General features: G+C 32.1%; 1 protein-coding gene across 1 annotated transcript; it reads right to left on the bottom strand.

The window, feature by feature from the left end:
* Window positions 1–666: 666 nt before the first annotated feature.
* Window positions 667–20820, bottom strand: LOC124375107 (ATP-dependent RNA helicase p62-like). Its single transcript, XM_046833219.1, has 11 exons — window positions 20741–20820; window positions 15858–16265; window positions 15301–15412; window positions 14633–15001; window positions 11173–11345; window positions 10306–10413; window positions 9519–9580; window positions 8219–8278; window positions 5794–6036; window positions 2424–2492; window positions 667–1132 (listed from the first exon to the last, which is right to left on the bottom strand). The coding sequence occupies exons 1-11, from the start codon at window positions 20818–20820 to the stop codon at window positions 1125–1127; spliced, it is 1692 nt and encodes a 563-aa protein (XP_046689175.1). The 3' UTR covers window positions 667–1124.
* Between the last annotated feature and the right edge of the window lie 838 nt (window positions 20821–21658).

The raw sequence follows: 21658 nt of genomic DNA, 5'->3' as shown, positions 1-21658 counted from the left end.
AGAGAGCTCTAATTTTTAGTTTGATATATTTGATTAATATTTCTATTTCTTGCCAAAGGAACTTTTAAATTTACTAAACGGTTTGTCAATGCTTTGTGGAAAATAGAGTGATGAAAATTCTGAAACGTTTAAACTTATTAATTTGCTAGTTTAAAATAAATCCATTGTTTTTATTTAGAACTGTGATTTTTATTTTAGATAAACCAGATAATATTTAATAGTTAACCAATTTAGTAATAAATTGTACTGAATATTCACTAGGAGCTTACTAATCAGAAAAATATTTTATATCGTCTTGGATGTCTCATTGATAATTTAAATATTAATACTCTGGAATATTAATGTCTACAATCCAAGTCGTTATAGTAAGCGTTTAGGCACGGAAATATTGTTTTTGGTTTTTCCTACATCTACAAGGAGATTCCTCGTACATTACATTCACGGTTGTCCTGTCGGATGCCCATTCTGTCAGATGTACCACCTAGAAAATAGGAGTTTATAGCAAAAATAGATTGACCTCTTCTTGAAACAAATAAAAGGATTAAAAATGAAACAACATGTTTTTTTCAACTTTTTTTTTAATTTACACTTTTTCTTATCATTATTAAATAATCAAAATTACAAAGTAAGTTTCGGTCTTCTCCGAATTAAAAACTCAAAACAGGATACACTTATAACAATCATTAAAATATAAAAGGAATCTTCTTTAACATTACGAAATGCTAAAACCACTGTGTATAAAAAAATCTCAGGGAAGTGCAAATATACTCATTTTACACATAATACTGAACAAGACTTAGTGGTGAGGGGGTGAGCTGGAAATTTGCCCTACGAGTCACACAATAAGGGCTTAAGTAGCCAGGTACTTAACTTGAATGCTATGTTAAATATTTACACCAATAACAATCATTACTGAACGACACATGGTATTCAGTAACAAGTGTTGTTGAGATGAAGTAACAGGACCGAATGGGAAAAAAAATCTAACTTTACTAGTCTGTGACGAGTAATAAATAAAATTACATCCGTGGTTGTAGCACAATACAAAAGACAATGAATTACTTTATGTTATCACAATAAGAGAGATGGAGAGCGTAGAGACTTTGGTTCCCACTGGTCTTCAGTTAGTATTCTGAAACATAAACACGTACATCATTTACAGCAGGCATTGATGTCATCAATTTAAAAATTAAAAGATGGTGATTCTGGAAAGAAGTGAATTGTGGCTGCAGATCATTACAAGTTTATCGTTATTTTAGCCATATTCAGTCAATATTGTGATTGTACGGGTAATACCGTTTCCTCTCATTAATTATGTCTGGGTAATTAAACACCATAATTACAATGTGGGAACAATTACACGTTTTTACCCCACATAATAACAACATTTACAAATGTTTTCCCAGCTGCTGACATAAGCTGTGCAAAACCTTCATGAAATTCCTATAACAAAGTGGACAGGTGATGAATGTAGAGGTGAACCAACTTTTTGTAATTAAAGAATTGTTACATGTTCTCAGACTCTCTAGAATAATTTCAAATAGGTCAATTTTTTACTGACTTGAGATAGTGATCTCTTAACTTCACTGGTTTTTTTCACAAAACCTTTAAAAACAATATGGAACAACTTGACAGGGGTTTAAATTTAATATTTTAATGTTGGGACTAAAATTTGGTATTTTGGTACAGGGGCAATCTTGTGATACGAATGAAAAAGTAGTTTTCCATTCTTCAGAGGTACACTCAGCTTGGTTTTTCATGGAGAATCCAAGTTCACAGCCAAACACAAGTTGGGGCTGAAAGTGTACAAGTTACCTATGCATCTCCGAGACATTTCTTGCCCAAGGAAATTTAAAAAAAAATCTAGGTCAGTAGCTTGAGCAAAGTGCATTCTATTCTTTAAAAGAATTTTTACAATACCAATAAGAAAATGTGATATTCTTAATATAATTAATAAGACTAATACTAATTGCGGTTTTATATATGATTTATATTTTACGTATTTTAATTTATTGTTCTATTGTATTGTTTACCTCAAAATACTGTAGATTATTAATATACAGCTCTTAATATAATTCATAATTTTTAATGTTTCAATTTTAAAATTGTCGTTTCATTTTTATATTCTTCGTTATTTGATCTTAATCTATGTTTTAAGGATTTTAATTTAGTTTAGCCTTGTTAAGTTTCATGAGGAATCACCTGTAATAAAATTAGGATGTAATGTGATGCTTAAAAATAAATAAATTGTTCTAGGTACAGTTTTTATTCACCCTGTATGTGTTAAAACGACTACCCTGCAACTGTCATTGTTCACCAGTTTAAACTCTTGTCCATAACAGGCCGTAGGCCACTAAAAATGACCACTACTGTATATTTTTTTACTCAGTGCTAAATAGACTAAAGAATTTAATTCTGCTTACCATTGAACTTCTTGTGTGAGTTAGAGCCTCCAAAGTTTCTGTTGCGCTGGTAGCCCCATTTGTTGTTACCTAAAAAACATAAATATAAAATCATATTAATTACTCACAAAATTTAATATATTCAAAGAAAATCTTGCCAGCACCGTAGGTGAATACTGCTAATATGATGGTGGGGGCTAATATCGCATACATGGTATATCTATACAGCAGGAACTGGAAGTTTAGAGTAAGCACATAGTTAACCATTCTTTAATAACACTATTTTCTTTAATAGTTTTATTATTTATGAGTTAATATTATTTTTAACCCCATACCGCACGTATTGCAGAACATGTAGTGCAGTAAAAGTGATGCAATCAAAGGTTTTAGTCATCTCTCACAAACTATAGCAAGTTTAAAAGTAAAACGACACTGCGCTCTATTCATTGTTCTTTTAGATTGCTACAGGAGTCCAATAATGAAATTCCTGACTTTTCCCTGATTTCCAGACCAAATTTTTCATATTTCCCTGACTTTTTTCGACGCAATCCCCAGGGTTTTTGGCAATTAATGGGTGGAAAAAAGCGGTGTTAAGGCTAACAGGGTGGCAAATATAAAAAAGCAAAAAATAAAGTGAACACAGTTTAATACGTACAAAAAGATTGACTTAAATGATCTTTTACAACACAGAAGTAAAATACTTTAGAACACTGCACCATAAGTAATTAGTAGCACATAGAAATTACAGAGCTAAAGAAGGTACATAACTTAAACATCAACTTTTAAAATCACAAAATTGTCAGGTAAGTAGGCGAGTCTGTCGCACCGGCCGGGCCGGGCCAGCCGAGCCGCCTTGGCTGCCTGCTTCATGCGCCGCATTGTCTGCAGGCTTGGACTCGGCGCAGCGGCAGTAAGTTTATTTGTGTAAAGGGATTTTATATTTTTCCCTGACCAACGTCGAAATTCCCTGACTTTTCCTGATTTCCAGTCCTGTTTTTTCCCCTGACTTCCCTGACCTGTAGCATCCCAGTTCTTGGCTTCTGCTACTGATTTGAAACTGGTTATCATAACAATTCGCTATTTTGCGTAGTACACTGCACGTTTGATAAAATTTTCCAAATCTTTTTTGAAACGCCAAGGGTATGTTTACAGATGTTATTCGAAAGTGGCATAACACTTTTGCAATTTGCATGTGGTTATTATAAAATCTCATAACTTCGTTATTTATTGGCAAATTTTTATAATCCTTTATATTGTAAAAAAATGTGTATATTAACATTATATGCTGTAAAACTTCTTATACTGCAAGAAAATAAAAGATAAGAATAACATTTTAACTTGGTTTTTTACTGTCAGGTTTAACACTTACATAATTTTAAAACAAATTATATAAAATACATGTAAAAACGTTCGAAGTCAGCACATAGCAGATAAAGAGTGTTAACGCTAAACTTCTAGTCGAAAACGTTGAGAGCTTCTTTGGGCCTAACAGGTTGCAGGAACAAAATTAAATGTCTACTGATGACTTCATGGAAACATAGAAATATTTTAATATCAATTGGGAGATTTATCTTTTAAGTTAAGAACTTTATTAACTATACAAGAGTTGGAAATGGTTTTTTGTTAGGTTTTAAAAGCTTACCCGTGTTAAGATCAACAATCTTTTTATGTGTCGCTATCTTTTTTTACCGTTTACGAAAATAATAAATTATAAATTTGATTATTTTATAAACGTAAATATTATTTTACAGAACTTAATTGGGATAATCATGTATTCCTGAGAATATGGAATTAAAAATATTTCAAATTTAAAGATAACTTCACAAAGAAACTCAACCCGGTTTGTGTACATTTGCTTGTATAATATTACAACTCGCTCCAGGCCTCATAGGGATTTGGTGATTGGTTAAATTTGGAAATGAGGTTTTCAATTTTTTGTGTTCAGTTTTAACCTTTTAGTTGAATTCGGAAATGAAGTTTCCAAATGTCATGTCGTGTCGTGTATTGTAGAATAAATACAAATAGTAAAGATGTCACGTCGTACAGTTTCCCTGCACGTTGCATCCAAACACTAATAATGTTACACATCTATCAGAGACGGGGAAAAAAAACTTATAAGAATCTTTTTAATTAAGTTTTATTTACCCGTTTGTACCTCTAAATTTTCAGCACTTTATGGATGTTTTTAACCCTTCTCACGGATATATCAGAATGGTAGACTAGGACCAAAACACAAAACTCGCGGCTGTGCACCTCGTTGTGGTGAGGACCGTTGGTGTGGTTTGTCGCATCCCCGCCGGACGGTTTCGCCTAAAAAGGCGCGTTTTTACGATTCCTCGAGCCGGCCGGCTGACGACGGAGCACCTAATACAATTGAGAGCTCTACGCCGCCACCGAGTATATCCAAACACCCAAACAGGGAATATCCCATATTACACATTTTGTCTCTTGGAGAGTTTTTTAAATTCACCTTCAAATGGCAGGTGCATGCTCTTGCTTATCAGTTGATAAGGAAGTATTTATAGCCCACATTCACTTCAGTGGGGGGGATGCCCTTTGTCTAGCCATCCACCTGCTCATCTGTTTTGAAGACTTATAGCCAAATATATCCATTATCTGGCCAGATGATAAGATAAGATGATAGACCTTATCTGTGAAACCTTAGATAAGGAAATGCTCTAATAATTCTAGTACTTTATATAATTTATCAGTTCTATTAGTTTGTACCAAGAATTTGAACAAACAAACACACACACAGTATAGTAAATTGATATTTTTAGATTTTAATCAATAAATATGGCAATTTTAACTAAAATTTTTATGTTTAATATTTTTGCATTTACCTCTTTCAGCATATTTATACAAAAACTAGCTCTGAACTTAAAGGAAAATATATTTTATAGGTGTCTTGACATTATAGGGAAATCAATGGATTTATCAGCGGTGTTCCAAGGGTTAAATGTTTGGTTATCCAGAAGTCAGCACCACTGGACAAACCATGTGTCTATTAATGTGTCAAATATGTAATAAATGAAAAACACTCTGGAAATGAAGTAAACCATGTGTCTATTAATGTGTCAAATATGTAATAAATGAAAAACACTCTGGAAATGAAGTAAACATGTGTCTATTAATGTGTCAAATATGTAATAAATGAAAAACACTCTGGAAATGAAGTAAACCATGTGTCTATTAATGTGTCAAATATGTAATAAATGAAAAACACTCTGGAAATGAAGTAAACCATGTGTCTATTAATGTGTCAAATATGTAATAAATGAAAAACACTCTGGAAATGAAGTAACGTCTTCATGTGCTACAAGTAGCCTCCTATTGCATATTGTCCTGGATCTACATCTCATCTACACAAAAAACATGTGTCATTTCTCACCTCTCCAGTTGCCTCCGCCACCTCCACCTCGCATCGCCATCTTGTTGAGTTCTGGGTCCACCTCCTGTCTCGCCTCCTGCAAGACGTTGACAAGGTCCTTGGCTTGGCGGGAGTTGTTCGGTGTGAAGAATGTGTACGCCGTGCCTGTCTGGTCGGACCGCCCCGTGCGTCCGATACGGTGGATGTAGTCCTCTGACGAGTTGGGGTAGTCATAGTTGATAACGTACTTCACATCGTCAACATCTAAAATACAAGTGTACAGCTGAGCATTGAATTCCAACCTGGCAATGCCTAATGTTGAACTGTCATTCATGTACATTGTCAAGGCCAAAATCAAAAATATTTATAGATGCAATTAGAATTTCCTCTTTCTATAAATTACATTGACTTCATACCATTATAACAGCAAAATAATGAAATAACAGGACATGAAACTGGTAAGATTTATTCAGAAAAAGACTAAAAGGTGCGCACAGAACATGAATTCAAATGTAAGTTGATCCCTTTAAGTTATTTTTCCGTTTCTATTTCAGATTTTTTTTATAAATTACTTTCAGGAGTAATAAACTAAGTTATACTCCTGACGACACAAAGTTGACAAATATAAATAACAAAAGTGGCCATTCCTCATAGTAATGTGTTATAGTACAGCTGTTTCAATACTTAAATTTCTGTCCTATCAGGAATGTGCCAGTTAGGTTTTGGCCCAAGTAAATCTTATATTCTTGTTGTCTTTTAGTTATAAGCCATTATAAACTAACAATCACAAAATTTTCTAAACTTTTTTGAATATTTCTAAAAGTACAACTTTTTCCATAATACAATTGTTTGAGACAAGATTTATTGCAAAATAACTATTTTACAAAAAATTATTTTTTTATATTTTTTATCGATTTTTGTTGAAAATTTACTCAAGAAACAATGTATAAGCAAAATTTTAATCTTTTTTAATAAAATTTTATTTAAAACAATTTAAGAAGAGACAGAAATTTATATAAACCCATTTCTGCAATGAGAATATAAATACTGCCTATTGTAAACACCCACGCCCTTTCACCTTTCCTTAGTAAGACTAATTGTCATAATTTATAATGATTTATTAACTTATTTCTATAATTCCTTAAAAATTAAAGTTAACTAGGACGATAACATAATACACTCAAAATAAAGTACACTGTGTTTCTATTAACCTTTACTCTTGCGACAGTCTCATTAAAAATAGTGTCCTGGATTAAAAATAATTTTATAATCACAGTATAGTTATCGACTAAATATAGAAATATTAATAATAGACATTTTCAAGCAACATTTCTTCATGACTCGAGTGCACACATCTGTTTTGGCCTTAAAATAATGACAACCCAACATCATCAGCTAAGGTTACAAGGTGGTGAAGAGCGTTACCTGAACCAAAGTACCCTCACGAGCAAGGAGCAAGGGCGGTCGTGCGTTGGCCAGGAGAGACGTTGATGCCAAAGCCGCACATTACCCAACTACCTCCGGAAGGTATTTATCCACACAACACATCAACCACTAACCGTGTCACTTCACCTTTCAAGTTGTGGATGCCATGTCCACCTTCGGCAACATCCAAGGCCTACAGTACACGAGTACAATCCTCTTCTAGTTACCCTTCGATCTAAATAAGGGTGTACATGATGAATGCATGACATGTTTATACAACTATTTAAGGTAATTCCACAACATCAAGAAATACAGGTTGTGACAAAATTGTATATACTGGTAATATATTTTCAGACTACACTAATTAAATGAAGCAATTTAATTTCCAATCCAATGTTTCCGAGATGTTTGTTAAGCATTATATTTTTGGTTTTTAACATCAGAAACGGTTTGAAAATAAATAATAAACCTTGAAATTCAAAACTTTCTGTGCCTGAAACCTATATTGGTTCATAAGACATTTTTTATGTTTGATTCAAATGTAAACCGATAAATTAATTGCCAGAACAATATTTTCATTTGTCTGAATGCTGTATATTTTGGTAAAAAATGTTAACCCTTTGCAAGTAGTATTTTGCACTATATAAATGATTAAACTTAGGAAATGTCAAAATAAAGTGAACTTTTCTCAGTAAAAATATATCCGGGATAACAGATGTTATACTCTAGATACGGCTAGAGATACTTGAAATTATCTTGATATGTTGTAAAACATGGAACAAAATAACATAAAAAGGATTCACCCTAGTAGGCCGGTGCCCAAGATGATGGAATGGACATACCAATAAGTAACACTATAAAACTTGAAAAGATGAGTAACATTGATGTGCTTACGAAGATATGGGTGAAGTTTGGCCACCTTACACGTTATAGCTCAGTTTTCTGAGTTTATTTGGCATCAAACCAGTCTTCCATCTCCCCAGCAGCCTCGCACGTCCGTTAACAGGACTTGTGTACGTACCTAGACCTCGGGCAGCAACGTCAGTTGCCACCAGAATTCCCGCTGATGATTTACGGAACTCTGCAACAGAACATGAGTATACAATTAGCATTATTTAGTTACTAAAACGTGAACTGTAGGCTAACTGGCAAACGTAAATATTCTGTTCTTAGTTGGAACATCATTTCCAGTTGGTAAAAAAAAACTAGTGGGGGGTAGTTTTTCAACTTAAATAGTGATTTAAGTTGGAAAACATACTACATTTAATTACTTCAAAATAAAAAACTTTTAATTACTTCAAAATAAAAACTGAGTGCACAACGATGAGTTTGCATTAGAAATGTACTTTCCTCTTTTAAATTCAAGAGTTGTTTGGTTTAATTCAAACCAGACAAGACTATAATTAAAAAGCTGTTTATATTTTTTATAACCAGGACATCTGCAAACATACAACACTGTGCACATGCTTCCAACTTGGACAATAGCAATGGGACAAAGCTATCATCAATGACGTCTTTTTTTACAGTCCAGAATAACATCATTCAAAGTTGGCATTAAAAACTACACACTTTTTATTCCACTACAACAAAATTGAGATAAGCTTTATTTCGGGCAACATGGTCTCTACCAAAATCTAGACATATCCTATAATTGGGCAGCCATTGTTAATAACATTGATATAACTGCCAAGTATAAACATTACCTACTTTGGGACAGATTTGTCTTACCTGGTAAATTTTCAGAATTATGGACAGAAAAAAACTATTAATCAAGCCCTAATTGATGCAGAAGACAACATTACAGGGATAACCAACAAGCATCTGAATTCACTTGGGGCACAGGTATTTTAATGAATAAACTAGGCAGGATCTAGAAAGGTAAAATCTCAGAAGAAATTAAAAAAAAATTCAAAATAGCACACTTTTAACAAGATTTGAGATAAGCAATACCTGACAAAAATAGAACCGCTCCTTTAAACAAAGGCTGACATTGAGAACAAACAAACAATACACAAACCAATATCTAAACATACAAAATATTTTTGAAGAAATCAATGAAAACGGTCCGCTGAACAGAGAAATGCACTGACATAAGAATGGCCGTGGATAGTTCCCGCCCCTAGCGGCTACAGAGTGAAACATAATTACTTTCTGAATAGCCCTTGTATAACACATTATTAAGACAAGGCATATATTCTTGTTGATTGAAAAAAGCATGGCAAAATGCTGAAGAGGTCTATGGCACAAGATCTAAGAGTTGACACGTTTCTAGCACACACCTGCCACACTTGAGTTTGGTAACAAATTATCCAGCTACTTACCTCGTAACACATAATCTCTTTCATTTTGGTTCTTGTCTCCATGAATACCCATTGCACGCCACCTAAAAAATTAAAAGCCCACTTTAAATTTGTATTATGGAGCTAATGGATTAATGTATTTCTGTGTGAGCAGAAGTTTTAAAATAAATTACAAATTCTCAAAATTTGGAAGTATTCTGGCTTATTTTTATTTACTCTGAGCTAGACAGATCGAAAAACTTTATTTTCTTGTTATAAATAATATGTAATGCTGCTTTCAATTTAAAAATGATTTTTAACAACACATTACGTTTTGCTACAAATGTTAGGCAAACTGAGTTACTTTATTTTGTTTTGTACCTAATTATAGCCTATATAATATTGAATATAATTAATTGTATGTTAATACAATGTATATTGTTAGTTGTATGTTAATTGTTGTGTTAATTGAGTGTGGTTTATATTTTATTTTGACACAATTTACTGTACCACCAATGTACATGATTCATGAATAAAGACGTTTGACTATTGACTATTAATTAACAAAACATTACTTATTACACTTTTAACATAAAATTCACAAATAAATTGATACTAAACAATATTTTTATGTCACAAACATATTTATACTATCGAGTTTTTTTTATGTAAACTACCAACAAAACTTCAGAACTCTATTTTGAGAAATGGTTTTATTATTTTTTTGGCAGATGAAGAAATGTGCAATTACAAATCACAATGAAAATGTTTAATACATAACGTAATCATACAAAATTAACAAACTATCCGTAAAAGATGAACAACTCACCCGCCTCGCTGGATTGTTCTGGTGATCGCGTCTACTTTCCTCTTGGTCTCGGCAAATACAATGGTCTTTCCTTCTTCTTCACTGAGCTCTTGTAACAGTGTACTCAACCTGAAACAAAAGAGATTCACTTATAATAAAACAATCCGACATACAAAGAGAATATTCTTAACTGAATGTCTCACTGTAGACCAGTAAACTGTGTCATTACCACATTAATTTACTGCAATATAATTATTATTTGCTAGTCCAATAGTAGATTTTAAGTTACGAGTAAATTTTTTTTTATAATTTTGTATTTGAAACTTGCTGAAACTGCCTACCAAATGTTTGCAGTATTAAGATAAGTTGTAATTGGTGATGTGAACAATTACAACATGAGTGTTTATCTAATGGCTATAGTATGCATTAGATGTATGAATGTAATTGTACATTTGGTTAATGACTGGGGAGTAGGTCTAGAAGTAATTCTGACCTATCACTGCATCAATTTTGATTAAGTTTGTACTCTTACATCAAGAAAATAAAAACTAGACGTAGGCAAACACAAATTGATGCCACAGCAGTATAAGAGAATCAAAGTTCAGGTTTCACATTTTACCAAAGTCTTATCGCTACGTGACCTATGAAGACGTTTGGAAACCTAACATTGGGGGTTTAAATTCAATCCCAATGTGAGAATGATCCTTACATAAATATAAAGCTTCATACAAGATGAATCAATTTGTTATCAAGATATCGCATAGACAGAAAAACAGAAATATAATCTTTCAAATCCTCTGAAAAATATATCTTGCCAACGCTCAGACAATACCAGACATTTTAGATATAATACACTAACATGTGAGTAGAATAATTGACAGTGCTTACTTCTCATCTTTTTCTGTATCTCGACAAATGTTGACAATTTGTACAATGTTGTGGTTGGCTGACAGTTCCAGGGAGCCGATGTTTATCTGGATATAATCGTGGAGAAAATCCTCAGCCAACTTCCGCACTTCTTTGGGCCAAGTCGCCGACCACATCAGCACCTGTCTGTCCGGCTGTAAACAAAACAAATCCAATGTTATTGAAACTACAATTGTAACTTATCATGAAACGTATTCATAAAAAGCGAATTAGTATTAATTAATGATAATAATAATAAGATTGCAGAGTATGAATAGTTTATACAAAAATAACATAGTTTTAGGCCTTTTATATTAAAACATTATATACGTTTTAATACAAATTATACTTTTTTATTAACTATTGAGAGATAAAATTACCAGCAAATCAAATTTTTTATAGTATAAGTGTGCCATATATCATTACAAAGAGGCTTCAACTGATTAACAGCCATTCTTTTATAACAGACACCTCAGTGTTAAAAAATGAAATAAATTTTAAAGTTAGTTTTTAAGACATATTTATGTTGTAAAATACTTTAATTTACCAAATCCAAAGAAAATAGTTTAATAGAAGATGTATATTTATTTTTATTCTAGGTTAAAGTTGCCTGTTGATGAGACAGTCTACTAATAACAATAATCTAGTTTTTTAAAACAGCTGATTTTACCTAGTGTATTAAGTGTTTCTCAGATTTGAGGTTAGAGAGAGGAAGCTTGGACATTTTACATAAACTTGAGCTGAATTTAAATAAACTTGGTAAGTAAACAAGTCCTTATTTCTAAATAATTCTGACGTATGTCACAGTGTCACATACGTAACAAGAAACATGAACAAGTTTAAACTGCATCTCATCTAGAATTTTGACATGGATAACATTTTGTAAAAGTAAGGTCAAGTTAATGATTGTTAATATGATATTTTTTATTTTATTTTAAATATTATTCTTTGGCAAGTAAACTGTGTTACGTATGTGACACATCAAAATGTTACGTATGTGACACATTAAGTTATGATACAAAAACTGTCAATTTGAAGAAGAATTAACTTAGGAAGTTAGTTAACCTAGCCTATCTACCAAGTTAATCTATTTATTTGTTTATTTTAAAGCCTCCCAGACTGATTTATGTACAAAAAATAAAAGGTTGGCATAATGATAAAGTTTATAGTTTTGCTTGTGTTAGTGATGATTTGAAGCATTGTAATAACTCTGTTTGGACATTTATAAAAGTTCTTGTAAAAGAAATTAATCAAATAGCTCCAGAAGTAAAACATTTTACATATATTTTCTGATAACTATGCCGGCCAATTTAAAAGCCGGTACACTATGTCAAATATTTGTTTTGCAGAGGAAGACTTTGGTATTGCAATGAACTGGAATTCTTTTGCTTCCAGCCATGGGAAGGGGGCTGTAGATGGTATCGGAGGGATGGTAAAGAGGATTGTATGGAGAGCAGTAAAGGGTCGGAAAGCTTTTGTTAATACCCCAGAAGATTTCTACAGAGTGACATTGGAAAAATGCAAAGAAATTCGGCTATTGTTTGTTTCAAAGGAAGAAATAAATCATAATAGAAAACATCTTGAGGAAAGATGGGGTAAAATTCATCAAATAACTGGTATTCAAGCAATGCACCACTTTCAAGCATATAGTGATCACAAGATACTGATTAGCAGGACATCAAAATCACTCATGCTTAAAGTTGACATTAAGAATGAAGAATATGATTCTACAAAAACTGTCAACCCGACGACGGCTACACTATGAAGATGCTTACAGTAATGAATCTGATGATGATAAGTATGAGAGTACTGGAAAATGCACAGATGGAGACAGATGAAGAGCCCATTATCAAACACTGATAGAAATGTCCAACACCCAAATCCTGGTGACTTTGTATTAGTGAAATTATTAAGTAATAAAATGAAAGAATTTCGCTACGTAGCAGTTTGCCAGAGCAAAGTAAATGAAGATATTGTAGTCACTTTCTTGAGAAAGTATGGGGAGGATACTACACTGTTTAAAATTGATGAAAATGATGAAAGGCTCGTGGCTACTAAAGACATTATTCGGGTGTTGGAACAACCTAAAATTAAAACCGTTGAGTTTGTGTACTTTATCAGTTTCCAAAAACTGTACATATTAAAGAAGTGTGACTATGTTCTGTTAGTTTTACTTAGAACAAAAGTGTACCCAACTTATTTAAAAATTAATATTGTAGAAATAGTTATAAGGAACCTTAATATACAGTATATGTGAATTTAGTACCTAAGTTTTATTGTAACGTTTTCTATGTGAATTGATAACAGTTACCTATTTTGTTGGTTCAGTTCAGTTGTAAGGATATCACTTTTACATAGAATAAGTTGTTATTTTTATCATAAATAGTGTTCTTGGTACTCTAGTTATACTTGTCACATACGTAACAAACAACCTGTCACATACGTAACAACAAATCACAATTTTTAACAAGTGTTCAAAACATGTTGGTACATTGATTAATTAAGAGTTGTATGTAAATATTAATTAGGAATGCAATTAATTTTATTTTAAATTTTATCGAAGGAAAAATTAACAGAATTTTACCATTATGTACCTAACACTCTAAGGATGAGTGCCTTTCATGTCACAAACGTAACAGCCATAAAAACATGTATTGCTTGGAAAATAATAAAAATTTTTGTGCCCAATTTTGTATACTTTTGAATTAAATCACCTTCTATACACTGAACTGTGATAAATGTATTTATATAATTTTACTTTATTTATATTTCACCATAAATGTGTCTAAGTGTCACATACGTAACAAAAGAATGGCTGTTAATAAAGTAAGTAATAGTATAAATATTTGTTAAATTACAAATTATTTAACAACAGCTTGAAATGGTGAAATTAATAATAAACAGGGTGGCCCAGAACTATACCAATCCTTTTTAAGTATTATTCCTGGACCCAGAACAAGCCAAAATATCATATTTAAACTCTAAAAAACTCAATATACATAAAAAGCTATCATTTTGCTTTTCATCAATTAACTACTTACTCATAATCTAGTTACACGGTTTTTCATCATAAGTGTTTATGATTGAATCTAAATTTATAATACTTTCTATTTTCGTGAACTGTAAGATTGTAAATAACCAATGGTTTCTTACGTAAAATTATTCAGTAATTTTATAAAACAATTATCTAATTAAGAATTCTTTTTCTTTAAAATAAACAAAACAACAAAAAAGTTTGATGTTAAGAGAATTATTACCAGTCATGATTTTGTCTAAAAGGCTGCAAAACTTGTTCGTGGGTAATTATAAATTGTTGGTAAAATAACAATAAAACCTCTTTTTGATCTATTGATGATCAAACCATTTTCCAATTAATTATTTTGGACCTTTTGAAAGAAACGATTTCATCTTCTGACAACTCCACAAATAAATATTTACATACCCTGATCTGTTCAATGATCTTCCGGATCTGTGGCTCAAAGCCCATGTCCAACATGCGATCTGCCTCGTCCAACACCAAGTAGGTACAGCGCTTCAGATTGGTCTGGCCCTGTTCTAGGAAGTCTATGAGCCGACCAGGAGTAGCAATCACAATCTCCACACCACGCATCAGGTCGCGAGCCTGTGGTCCCTTGGGGGCTCCTCCGAAGATGCAAGTGCTGCGGACAAATGTCGAAGAGCCAAAGTCCCGAGCCACTGTCTGAATCTGTTGAGCCAACTCTCTCGTTGGAGCCAACACCAAGGCTATGGGACCATCCCCTCGCTTCAATGGCTCTTGATTGTTGATGTGTACACAGGCTGGTAGCACGTACTGTAACAGACATTACAAGTAAAACTATGTTTCTTTAAAAATCAAATTGAATTTGTTTTTAATTATGATGCAAACAAACACTATAATCAATTTTCTTTCTGCTAAGAATTTGATGAACCGTATTTAATATAAATCTCACCATGCAATTTTATGAAGATTTTCTTCAAAAATATTAATTTTCACCCTCTAGTAAAACATGTATTAATACTTAATTTGTCTAAATATTTGACTTGTGAGGTGTAAAACAATTAAACTACTATATCATTCTAACAGTTTTCAGTGAAAATAAAGTTACTTACTGCCAAAGTCTTCCCTGATCCCGTCTTTGCCACACCCACCATGTTCATTCCACTCATCGCAATAGGCCACCCTTGGGCTTGAATTGCAGTGGGGAAGTCAAACCCTTGCTTCCTGTTAACAATAAACATAGTTTTACATAAAAAAGACTACATATAAGTACATTTTAAAAAATTATTTAATTTTATAGAAAGGAGGATTTTTTGTGTTCTTTTAACACAAATGATCACAGAAAATTTCACTGTGTTTCACTGAAATTTTTTACTTGATACTGATTACAATATGAGAGTCAAGACACTTTTGACTAGTTGCTGAAACGTTAAGGTTGAGGTGGTCCAAGCATGTGAGAAAGGAAGAACAGTTTCTTAGGACCTAAAGCTTCAATGGAATGAAAGATAACTTAGGATTAATACGTAATGGATAACATGAAAAATGAGAAAAGAAGTGGCTAAGGAAACTAGCAGATAAAAGCAATTAAGAGGGGATTTAGTTTTTCAGTGATACTAGAATCTGTGGAATGTCAATATTGAGATATGAATGTAGCCTACTGAAAACATACCTGACTTCTTCCATTATGTACTCTGGAAAGTTGGCCTCTTCAAAGAACTGAATGGGCTTGGGAGCTCTTCCTTTAATGGTGATCTCTTTGCTTGTAAGAAAATGCTGCACTTCATTGAAAGGTCGGTTGACAACATTGGGGTGTGGATTGTAGAAGTCCTTTGCAAACGGAGACAGGCTGTTGAAATCCCATTCTGGCTTCCTCAGTCCACCGCCAGGCTGCTTGTCCTTGAAACTCCCACCACCGCCTCCTCTGCCAGAGTTTCCACCAAATCTGCCACCACCACCACCTCCTCCAGTTTTGCTAGCAAACCGTCCTCCACTACCGCTTCCTCCTCCAAATTTGCCACCTGGTCTTCCGCTGCCATAGCTTGGTCGACTATTTGATCCGTTTTGGTTATTATAAGACCTACATCAAAAAGAATGATATAGAAAGTGTGATACTCATATTGTATTGTAGAATCTGCTTACACTTAAAGAAAGTTATTATAACTAAAGTAATATTTAATCTTAGTCATAACAAATATTTTAGCCTAAGCTTATCTGAAGGAACAAATAAAACTGTGAATGCTATAGTGGCATACAGCAACCAACCATACAATAATTTATACGAGGCACAAGGTTTCAAGTTATTGGTTTGTTTTAGCTCAACTTTATCCTTTTAAGATATATCTTATACCAGATTAAAAAGCATAATATAATTCTAACTTCATATACTGCATATCTAAAATTATTTAAGACGTTTTTACATAAATTAAAAAAGGATCTACTATAATCTTATACAAAATAATTATTAGCTGGACTTTTTTAGAATGCAAGAGGGAAATGGGCAGAGTATGATAAGCGGACCCGGCTTTAATCAATAACAATGCAGCTAAAATATTAAATGTCATATGTTTGAAATTAACTAATTAATTTAGTATATGACAACCTCATAAATAATAAGGAACCCATAACCATCAAACAATTAGGACAGGAAACATCTTATCTAAATAATAATTAAACCATAACAACAAAACAAATTTACTGAAAACAAGAAAAATACAGTTTTATCATCTTTAACCCTTTACTTAGCATGTGTATAATATATTATACTTATGATATTATAATTATATAAATATATTATATTTAGATACATCATCATAACTATGTATAATTTTTAGCAATATCACACATTCACATTAACCCTGCAACTGGCTTTAAAGCGATATTCAACGCATTGACTACAATTACAAATGCCACAAAGCTATTTTCAACACATACAGATGTAATATGATCTCTGCCAGCAAGTCAAATATTACTTTGTTTGAAATAAAATATACATAAATTTAAAGATAAAGATCCTAGGCTCAATATTGTAAAAAACACAGTTACAATACTTTTTCATTACAAAATGTTTTGATTACAATCGCTTTATACTTTGTATATAAGTAACGTTTGGATGAAAACAAAATTGCTACTTAAAAAAGATTAGATTATCTTTATTTCCAGTTTTTACTTTTGTAAAAATTAAAAAATTTGCCACAGAAAAAAAATCTTACATAACAAACGTCTACATATGTTACCTTTTAGAAAAAAATGAATTTATCCAATAGAATCTAAACCCCCATAATGCATACAAGTTGTGCATTATGAGGTTTTTTGCAGATTTTGTTGTGGTATTTATTTACATTAGCGTGACCATGGAAAATGGATTTTTTTTCATGGGTTGGGCATTTATAGCCAAGTATTATTATATTATCACAGGTGCATATTAACTGGGGGGAAAGTATATTATTGTATTATATTGATGCCTTTCAGACATTATTGCGTTAAGGAGCAGGGGCATCACGTGATCTGGGATTCGACTTTTGCAAGCTCGAGTTAATTTTTTTTCTAAAAGAGCAAGCAGTGTGTAGCACTGCGCAGCGGGCAGGCATCATTGACAGGATTAACGTATTAGTCAGCATCATTTCAGTAACTTATCACTTACCTTAACCCTTTTAATGCCGACGTGCGCCACGAGCGCACGTCACTAGGTTTTTACGAAAAAAAATGCCGACGTGCACTGGGGGGCGCTTGTCCGGTTTTTTGTTATATTGTAGTTTTAACCTTTTCCAGCGTTATTGACGCGGATCCGCGGAGGGCCACTACAAGCTCAAAACGTTATTGCCGTGGATCCGCGTTTTTGCATTCTTTATTTTCTTACTGCTATGTTAGTTGAATATTTTGCTGCTAGATGGTTCTAGTAGTCATGCGACATACAGACGGGTTGCCCTGCCTCGAATTCTGTTACAATGGGAGTGGGAGCTCCCGTCAAGGCATCTAGCCAGTTGTTAGTGAGAAGCGTCCGGTACATGCATATGTATTTCGGTTATCGCTAATTTTTCTGTTGTGTCTTATTCTTTTTTAAAGTAAATTATTCATATTATATACAGCAGTTTCCAGTATTTATTTAGTGTTTTTTACACATTATTCGTAGTGAATGGCGAATCCAGACGATTCGGAATTTGAAGATTTGGTAATTCTTGAGCAATTACTTGGTCAAACCCCAAACTTTTTAATATTTTACTACGGTCATAAGGATGGTTATCAGAAAGCAAGAAACATAATTCAAGCCCCGCAAGGCTGTCCTAGAGTTTGCCGAGCGATAAGAAGGTTCAAAGTCCACGCGCGATAACAGTGGCTTGGGGGAGACGAGCGGAATGTCAGTTGTGACAGCCCCGCCACCAAATAAACACTCTTTGTCTACTTTTGTATTTTTCTAAATTTTATTGGTTTGTAATATAGTATATGTTTATCTATAAAAACTGTGTTTCATTCCCATACTTACTGAATAAATGATAAAAATATTAGTGACAACTACACTGCTATACTACGATATTCTCAAAAGTTAAAAATTAGACTAGGAAATCCAAAAAGGGCTAAAACAAATTTTATTTACCGTTAAATAACTCTATTTTGACATACAGAAAACGAAAATAAATTTAACTTTACACATTGGAAATTTAAAAAAATTGTAACTTTATCAAAGATCAGGTCTAATTTTTCATGACGCTTAAAGGGTTAATTATTGACCAAATGCCACTAAACTTTGCATACTGTATCTAGACACTACTACTATTGATACAATAAAATCTTTTTTACTCTATGCTCAACATGTGATGACGTATATAAGCTGTTTTCAACCTCATTTACATCCAATCATTCAGTGAGCGTCTTTGGTTGCTGTGGTAATACGTTGTTGCTAGGTTATGTTTTAATGAGAATTATTCGTGCTTTTCTTTTGTTTATTTCAGTTTGTTTATATTATTATTAGTTTTGTGATTATTGTAAATAGATTTGACCATGAGTAAAAGAGGGAGATTCATACTTTGTGCTTCTGCAAACACAAGTGTTAAAAAATTTTAAATTATGTACCCTATATTGTAAATAATTAATTTTAATTTTATGTAACCTACTTTCTTTATTATTTCAACAAACAATTTATACATTGGGCTAAACAACACGTGTAAATAAAGTGATTTTTGAATGAAACTGACCAAAATATGTCTTATTGAATTTTACTGTAAAATGTGGACTTTACAAGGTTATTGATAAAAATGCTGTAACTTCTCTATTTTTCAAAGTAAGTTCTTCAAATTATGTGTGTGTGTTAACAAATATAGTACAATTGCCAGTGACTACTTTTTAGTTAAGGCTAATAATAAAAGTACTTTTACATGTTCAAACTCACTTTTTTAACTGTTTGTTTTTTTATTTTTTACAAATTTAAATTATATAAATTTGTAAAAATTTTAATACTCATTTTATTTCAACACTCCACATTATTACGTAAAAAACAACACCTCAATGGATAATTTTCCTTCAATAAATAATAAAGTTATACATTTTTTTTAAATAGTTGTCAAATTATGGAAAAAGGGCCTGGCATTCTTCGCATGTACTTTTTGAAAACAGGCTGGCATTTTTCGCATGGTCACTGAAAAAATGTCTGGCATTAAAAGGGTTAATGTTTCAGGTGGGGGTACGATAATTTCATTGATTTTATGCGCCGGTAAGACACACGATGGGTAGTTATTATCGTACCATGAAAGATTTTTGACAAATTTATACAAGTAACAAACCAAAAGTTAATTATAACATAATTTATTATACAAACATAACATACTTTTTCATTAAATGTGTTTGGTACGATTATTTTATATGAAAGTACGATAATTTCTCATTGTTGGTATGATAATCGGTTTTTTTTAAAACCTGGCTATACTGAGTTTGAGCGGACGCGGAGTTATAGGAAACTGTCAAAAACGGAGTTTTTCAGAGGATTTAAAAAAATCGTAGCTCCTTTGATTTTTGTTGCCGACAAATTTTTTCTTCAATATTGTTTTCAGGAAAAATTGTAGTTTTCAGGAAAAAAATTGAACATACCTTTCCATGGTCACGTTAATGTAAATTGATACCGTTGTTAATAGATATTTGTTATTCAAAGGTACAAAAAATGGTTTTTAATCAAATATTTGTTTATAATTTGTTAGTTACATTTACAAAACTTTTTAATATTTTCGATTTATTCAAATAAACTTAACATTGCCTGTGAATTGATTCTTTACTAATTTGTTTATGTTAACAATTTGTTTCTAAATAGTAAAATTCAACAGGATTAAATATTTAATTATTGTTTCATTATTAGCATGTATTTCTAAAGACAATGTATTAAAAATATTTGTAACTTGAAAAATAGATGACCTGATGTTACAACAATACCTAACTCCTAAAAAATCACAAAAATGTGCCTGCAATTTTGGGGAAAAATGATCAGTTCCAGGGTTTAATAATGTCTATATATCAGTAATGCACCAAGACACTGCTATGGCAGGATACTTTCCTGTTTTTAGCCGTTACGGCAATAACACAGCCTGCTCACCCATATATCTCGAGTCCAAGGACGGGAAATTGTTATCTTTGTCCCACCTGCTCTCCATTACTATCTTAATCTCAATCCTCCTCAACCCTAGGTTTGTCAATAAGAATCTTTTTTTGTGGCCTTTATCATGTTTTGCAAGCATTCATCCGGATTAAATATTTGTTATAGCCTATTCAGTTCATAAAATATTTCATATTGTTGTCTTCTAATCATTCTGAAGTTTATATAAAAAAAATATACTTACATGTATAGTTATACATTAATTTTTATGAGCTTCAACGTTAAAGCTATAAAATGTTTAAACATAAACCAAGCTAGACATAAGGGCATTTCAGAAAACCTAATAGATACCACATCTGAAACAGCAATTTATGAAGATAACATTATTAGTAAAATTTTCTTTAATTACAGTAAGAATAAATGACACAGTTGCATGTGTTTTTGATGAACATACATTAGAGGCTATTTTGTGAATAAAACTTTGTATTTAGAGCTATAAAAATAAAAAAATATTGTAGAACAGATGTTTCTGGAAAGAATTGTGTTGGCTTGAAAACTCTAGCATAATCCAATCCAGTGATAATCAATTTAATGCTAATGTCTGCAAAGCCAAAAATCGCCAGGTTCTCATAAACAAAAATTGCTGCCATGCAAAAACTGTTAAAGATAGAAATTTTTTAAATAATTTTTAACCTCTTATGAGTAGGCTGTAGAAAAAACATACATATATATTAAATTGGTCAAGCAACTAATTTAGTTTTTATTGGATTAATCCTGTTAGAAGTATGTTTAGTTTTTATTGGATTAATCCTGTTAGAAGTATATAAGTAAAAATTTAAGTTAAATACTTTTTACTATTTAGTTACTTAGTAACATTTGATGTAATGTTACACTGT

Source organism: Homalodisca vitripennis, unplaced genomic scaffold, assembly GCF_021130785.1.
Source record: "Homalodisca vitripennis isolate AUS2020 unplaced genomic scaffold, UT_GWSS_2.1 ScUCBcl_13271;HRSCAF=23428, whole genome shotgun sequence".
NCBI classification, from domain to species: Eukaryota; Metazoa; Arthropoda; class Insecta; order Hemiptera; family Cicadellidae; genus Homalodisca; species Homalodisca vitripennis.
Note: the sequence above shows the minus strand (reverse complement) of the source record. Positions and strands in the feature narration are given on the sequence as shown.